This window comes from Diorhabda sublineata, chromosome 6, assembly GCF_026230105.1.
Source record: "Diorhabda sublineata isolate icDioSubl1.1 chromosome 6, icDioSubl1.1, whole genome shotgun sequence".
Lineage (NCBI taxonomy): Eukaryota > Metazoa > Arthropoda > Insecta > Coleoptera > Chrysomelidae > Diorhabda > Diorhabda sublineata.
In genome coordinates this window covers 34455040-34462017 of record NC_079479.1, presented here as the reverse complement: position 1 = coordinate 34462017, position 6978 = coordinate 34455040, and the positions used below count along the sequence as shown (strand labels likewise).

At 30.4% G+C, this 6978-nt stretch overlaps 2 protein-coding genes across 2 annotated transcripts in view; one reads left to right on the top strand and one right to left on the bottom strand.

Moving 5' to 3' along the window:
* Window positions 1–6978, top strand: part of LOC130445494 (nuclear exosome regulator NRDE2) — a 46562-nt gene that overhangs the window by 15808 nt on the left and 23776 nt on the right. The window lies entirely within an intron of this gene.
* Window positions 1185–6818, bottom strand: LOC130445495 (aldehyde dehydrogenase, mitochondrial). Its single transcript, XM_056781138.1, has 7 exons — window positions 6469–6818; window positions 5219–5464; window positions 4093–4488; window positions 3501–3783; window positions 1886–2088; window positions 1672–1807; window positions 1185–1500 (listed from the first exon to the last, which is right to left on the bottom strand). Exons 1-7 carry the CDS (start codon window positions 6568–6570, stop codon window positions 1331–1333), a joined length of 1536 nt encoding a protein of 511 aa, XP_056637116.1. The 5' UTR covers window positions 6571–6818; the 3' UTR covers window positions 1185–1330.

Here is a 6978-nt window from a genome sequence, read left to right as displayed (position 1 = left end):
AAAAAACACTTCAGTTGATTCATATAACAAGTAATGATATGTTCTGTGTCAGAACAAAATCTAAATGTTTTTGTTCTGTGTCACTCAAAAATTAACCACAAACCACTTATTTTATAATCGGTGAACGCAGGTGAGTATTGTTTAAACGAATTTTTCGTATTTACTAGCTTAAATAGGAATTAATTTGTAAAATTTCATATAAATAATTTTGTTTGGAGGTACATTTTGATCCATAAACATAGTTTTAATTTGTTTGGAATGAATATTTCACATGGACTAGATTAATATTTATCCACATCGATTTATGGTTGATTTTTTAAAAAATTGACCTTAATTCCACTGCAACATACAGTTCGGAAGTCAATAAAGTGATTTGCTTTGTTTCGTAATAATTAATTGGACTTTTTCTCTACTTCTACTTGTTGATAGTTCAAAAGAGAGTTTCCTTCTAGATTTTACTGTTTATAGTATCTCTTTTTTATTATAAACGTCCACTGGAACCATTTCTACGACATAGATGCCGTTGCAGGCATTCTATATGGTATAAAATTCCACGATTTAGTGGGAAAATAATTTTGTTTCTCAATTTATTTTACTCATAACAAATTTTGTCTTTTCCAAGTTATAATTGATGCAGATTCCCGTTGGTAACTTCAAAGTTATCTTGAACCAGGATACACCATGCCCAAAAGTATGTAAAACGGTGTCAAGTTTGTGAGTATCATCAAAAGGTTACATACCTTTTTTTTTTCTATACTTCTTTACACTTTCAAATTGAGGGATGTTTTGACATAAAAATTAGACAACATTGCATCTAAAGGACTATTGTATTCATTAAGGTTTATGCTACACGATCCTAATGGGGACCCACATCATAGTTAATTGACTCTACTTGAAGTGCCATTAACTTATCAATGTGACTGTAATGACCATACATATAATTATAGAATTTTGTACAATGGGATTTTAGTATTGAAAAGCGGTCTGTTAACAGATATGGGGTCTTTAATAGACTGGCATTCGTCGAGTATTGTCAGATTATTGAAACAAAGTTTAACTAATGATCTTATTGTTTAATAAATAGTTTATTCCAAAGTAGTTTTAATACAAAGAATATGGTCAACCATCATTGGTTAGCCCGAAAATACATTAAAGGGATACCCAGGTATAAATAATAAAATATGTTAAAAAATATATTACAAGTTTTATTTCAGCAAATACAAAATATATATGATTATGTAACATTAGATCTTCGATTTATTTTTTTTATTAATTGTCTCGAAAACCAAATTAGAACAAAATATTGAAATTCAAAATTAAAACTAGTATTTTAAGAATTCTTTTGTGGCACAGCAGTAATTATACATTTGACTTCTGTATATTGTTGCAATCCATATTCTCCCATTTCTCTACCAAATCCAGACTCTTTGTAACCTCCAAATGGAGTCTGAACTTCAAGAACGTTATAGCAGTTCACCCAAACGACACCAGCTCGGAGACCTTAAAATTTTTATGTTATTAGGTTACAATTTGTTGACACGTACTGAAACATGATACAAAGTGACAGTAGAAGAGAATAAGAAGTACTCTTAGTATTAGATGGACTCCTGATGTTGCGATAATTGTTTTGAAGCTTGGAAAACAGAACAACATAAATAAAAGTTAACCTACCTTGACTGATATAATTGATTTTGTTGATATCATTTGAAAAAATTGCAGAAGCAAGGCCATAATTAGTATTATTTGCTCTTTCAATAATTTCATCCATATCTTTGAACCGTATGAGTTGTTGAACAGGTCCGAAAATCTAAAAACAATAATTATTCAATTTTAAACAAGAACTGTGTGTGAGTAAAAGAACTATTGATGGTAACTGTATACTCACCTCTTCTTTAGCAATTATATGATGATCTTCAACATCTGCGAAAACAGTTGGTTGTATGAAATATCCAGTATCTCCGTGCCTCTTTCCTCCATGTACTAATTTAGCTCCTTGTTTGACACCTTCCTTGATCAACCCTAAGACCTTCTCCAATTGTTCCTCATTCACTTGAGGACCTTGTTCGGTTTTTAAATCGAACGGATCTCCTAAAATCGTTTAGTCTATTGTAAATACAAAAATGGATAAAAGCCAGGATAATAGGAAAACTAGCAAAACAACTGAAAGAAAGAACAAAGAAACTGAAATAAAAATAGAATTTATAAGACCAACAAAGTCATTACTAAATAAATATCAGAAAATTGAAGTATCGAAAGCAACAGATACAACTTAGCTAAAGAGACAAACTCCTTCTTCCAATCACATTGTTCACTAATGACATTTGATGCCTCGAATTTCTTCTTAACGAACCTTCCAAATGAGTAATTCTTTTATATTTGAATTACATGTAGGATGTAACCTATAAGGTCTGTTGTGCCTCCCACTGGTCACTGGACTCTTTACAACCCATCCACTAGTTTCAGAGTTTGAAACATTTACTGTATTGGCTTTTGATGGCAACACATTGATTAACTAAATGATTTGAAGTTTGTTCCTTTTTTTATCAAACCTACTCTTATTAGGTGCTTTCTGTAAAGATAGTGAAATATTTTTACTAAAATCCAGAGATTTCTTGAAACTGGCAGGATTAAAGTTATGATTAAACTTTTTGGTGTGATACAATCCTGTAAAAACTTTATCTTTCTAATCATTACATCTCTAGACCATCCATGGTCAAAGAAAACCATGCTCAGGGCTCTCTAATTGCTTATCATGAGCTATCTATCACAAGATAAAGAGGTCCAGTGCAGGGCACGTTCTTATAGCTCCAATGATGCACATCAAGACAAGTCTTGAGACTTTATTGAAGGTTTTCTTTGTACAAAATATCATCTCATACCAAAAAAAGATAGAGAACGTTCGTTATTGAGGAATATTAATATCTATAAGAATTTCTGGTCAGAAATAATTAGTTTATAGTAGACCTTATATTCTATAATTCATTAATATTATCAATAAAACACGGAGTATAAATAAATAAATCTGATGTAGAATGTCCTAGGAATTTTATATGATGGATTCAATTTTATATGATGGATTCGTGTATACTAATATTCTGCAATTATGTAATTAAATTAAACTAGAATTATACACAATGAAAAAATTATTTCATTATTATCAGTACTAGTAGTCAACCTTGGATACTAAATTTGAAGTATGTGTATAATTTGGTCTCAACAATAAACAATTATTTATAAACAAAAAATTTGCGTTGTGAATAAAACTCAAAATATTAGCTATTTTGTGTTTTGAATAATATTTACATTATTATTTCTGCAATTAATATATTAAATAACAAGGAATTAAATTGATATTACTGTTTCGTCGAATACTTTTTATAATGACTGAGTGCCACTGTAAATTAATCACAAGATAAGACTTTAAACAACAAATATCATCTTAAAACAAGAATAGACTGAAAACAACTTTCTAAATTAGGTAATATTCTAAAACCACTAACCTACGATACGTTTTTTGGCACGTTCCACGGATCTTTCCACAAATTCGTCATAGATTTTATCATCGATGAAAGTTCTGGTACCAGCACAGCAAACCTGTCCGGAATTATAAAAGACTCCGTGGTGTGAATATTCAACAGCACGTTCAATGTCAACATCGGCTAGAATGATGTTGGGACTCTTACCACCCAATTCCAAAGTTGTTCTTTTCAGATTGTATTTACCGGATAAACTTTGAATATGTTTACCAACCTCCGTAGAGCCGGTAAAAGCGATCTTATCAACCTAAATTAATACATACATTCAAATAATAAACGTATAGTCTCCCATGTACAATTGAAATTATTATTTTGAAGGTTAACAAGGAATGTTTATTTCAAATACCATATGACAATTGACAGTAGGTGTAAGGCAATTTCATGTGATAACATTCTTTATTTCTATGGTTCGTCCGGAATACTTTACTCTTTTAATATCTTTATGGTCGAAAAACTAAGATCATAGAAATTAGTTTATTTCCACGTGCTCGATAGAAGAAGAGATGAAAAATGTTTTTTTTCAACTACTTTCATTTTATTTTGAGATTATACTCACCTTAGGGTTTTCTACTAAAGCTTGTCCAGCATCACCGAACCCAGGTACAATGTTCAACACACCCGGAGGAAATCCAGCTTCCTTGCTAAGTTCAGCTACATACAGAGCAGTCAGAGGTGTTTGCTCGGCCGGTTTGAGAATAACCGTGTTTCCCATACTTAAAGCAGGTCCTATTTTCCAACTCAACATCAGCAAAGGGAAATTCCACGGTATGATTTGCCCGCATACTCCTACTGGTTCGAGTCGAGTTTGAGCCAAATATTTCCCGTTCATGGGAATCGTTTTACCGTGGACTTTATCCGCCCAACCTGCCATGTAACGTATACCGTTGATACTACCAACCACATCACTCCAAGCTTGAGTGAACGGTTTACCATTATCCAATGTTTCCAAGCTCTGTAAACGACAAATTATTCAGCACATGATAAAATCTTGATGAAGGCTTTCAGATTTATCTTCGGGTGTTAAAAATTATTGAAGGATTATTCTATACTCCAAAATTAGAGCCTGATATTCTTTTCCCCCCTACAGATAGGGCTTAGTCAATATTCTAAATCGGTTATTATTTGACATAGAGGAATAAAAGACAGTGAAACTCATAGAGAAATAAAAAGTCAGTTACACCGAGGTAGCAAAATGCCTATAAAAGTAGTATTTAATATATAAAGAAATAATTATTTTTTTTGTCATGTTGATTATAACAAAAAACATACCGATGTCTTTGTACTGAGTTAAAGTTAATTAAATTAATCATCTTCAACCTTGAAATCTAAAAAATGCTGAATAAACATAATAAACTGTGATGATAAAATTTTTGAGCTTTGTTTACAAAATAATAATCATTTATCATCATTAAATAGAAAATAACCACATTACAAACATCATATCTTATCAAGCACCATCCTTATATCTATAAAGTGATAATACCATTCATAATGTAAAAGACTTGTTATTATTATGATTAAAAACACATTAAGCAACTCTTTTAAGGAGATACAATGACATTAAAAAAAACCTGACAATCATTGTGAGAAAAAAACAAATTAAACAATTGATTTTGAGTACATTATGTAACATCAACTTCTGTATTATTAGGTATTAAAAATTTTCATGGTCAAATACTTACTGCTAAATATGCACCATCTCTTTCCATCAAATCCGCCAATTTGTAAAGTAATCGCCCTCTTTCCGAAGCATCCATTGTCCTCCATTCTGATCCAAACTTGAATGCTTCGTTAGCAGCATCTACGGCTAAGTTAATATCTTCCTTTGAACCTTGTTGGATTTCAGTGATAACTTGTCCTGTGCTAGGATTTATCGTTTGAAATGTTTTTCCAGATTTTGACTTATGCCACTCATTGTTGATGAAAATCTAAATTAAATCAAAATCATTTGTTTTCCCGAAAGTAGTAACTACAATTTTTCTGTAAATATGGGAAATTTTAAACAAGAATTAAATTCAAATGAGATTAACATTTTGGTAAATTGACTTAATTGGATTAATACACACAAATTTTGTACGTTTTTCTCAGAATTTAAACCTTATCCAGCAAAAGATACAGGTTATTTTAAAGAGTCAACCTTTCTTTTCTATCCTCCTGGTATATTTCTTTAAAATAACTTTCAACAAAATGCATGATTCTCTTTCAGGTTACTGTCTAAATTTAGTGAAAATTATTCTATAATAATTTATAATTCAAGGTATTGCTCATGAATAGGCATAAACACATTATGCTTTAATCTAATATCGTTTTTAATTCCCGTGCGTTCTAAAAATACTATCTATTATTATATAACTATTAATTATTTATTTGTTATTAATCATGATTTGCACAACTCATACTTTCTATAGCACTTTTGATAAACCTAATATTAATAATTTGTTCACCTTCTGACCTTATAATATCTATAAAGCTATTTTATTAACCTTCAAAGTGATATTTCATACGAGTAGCATATATTAAGTATTTAGTACAGATTTACAATCCAATAATGATTTAGTATTCTCTCAAACATAGTAGAACAGCTTGTAATGGTAATTAAACATGAAATTTAATTGCTATTTGTAATTTTCTAACGATTAAGATCAACCAACATGTTGAATAATAGCTTTGTACAACTAATTATGAAACTATTATGAGGAACGCACTGTATATCGTCAAAATTTGTTAATGTTTTAATAAATATTCAAACATATATTATTATTTCAAATCATTTAAAAACGGAAGTTATTATTGTTGTTTGTAAATGTAATAAAACGTTTAATTTGGTCATTTAAAGCATGTTTTTTTCACAATTGAAACATTAATAAAACAAACATTAATAATTCATGATTAACCACAACTTTATAAAAAAAATCCTTATTTTAATACTTACCCCAGAATAAAGTACATTGGGATTTTGATGAGGCTTAGGAACGGCTAGACTATAATTGCATTTTTGCACGTGATTTAATACATTTTTAACTACTCGCAACATTTTGAATTGGATTTGTCACCGGCAAATGTTACTATTACTTACCGACAACTAGCTAACGTCAAAATGATCAGTAAATCATATATTCGTATGTCGTGATCAGAACGCCTCTTTAATGAAATGTTGTCTTGGAAACTGCGCAGATTTATTTTTTATTCCACTAATACTGGCTTCTATATACGGATGTCGCTGACGGCATACTTCTATTATTGATATATTAGTAACGAGTATGGAGGGTAGAGGTAATGAGAACTGTATTGTATGGGGAATTAGTTAAAAAGTGTCCAGCAGTAAACTGTAAATTATATTACGAAGACTCGCCCAAATACCGCTAGTGAAGCAAGTGGAAATTATGTTATGTGAATTCAGCAGTAATATAATTTATGTACATTTTTCGATTGAATTTGTATA

Bases quoted from the DNA above. Each gene is read 5' to 3' on its own strand.
- LOC130445495 (XM_056781138.1), bottom strand. From the start codon at position 6,570: ATGTTGCGAGTAGTTAAAAATGTATTAAATCACGTGCAAAAATGCAAT. The intron at 4,489-5,218 runs GTAAGTATTTGA...TGTCGTTTACAG, and splicing joins GAGATGGTGCATATTTAGCA to AGCTTGGAAACATTGGATAA. The intron at 1,501-1,671 runs GTAGGTTAACTT...AAAAATTTTAAG, and splicing joins AATCAATTATATCAGTCAAG to GTCTCCGAGCTGGTGTCGTT.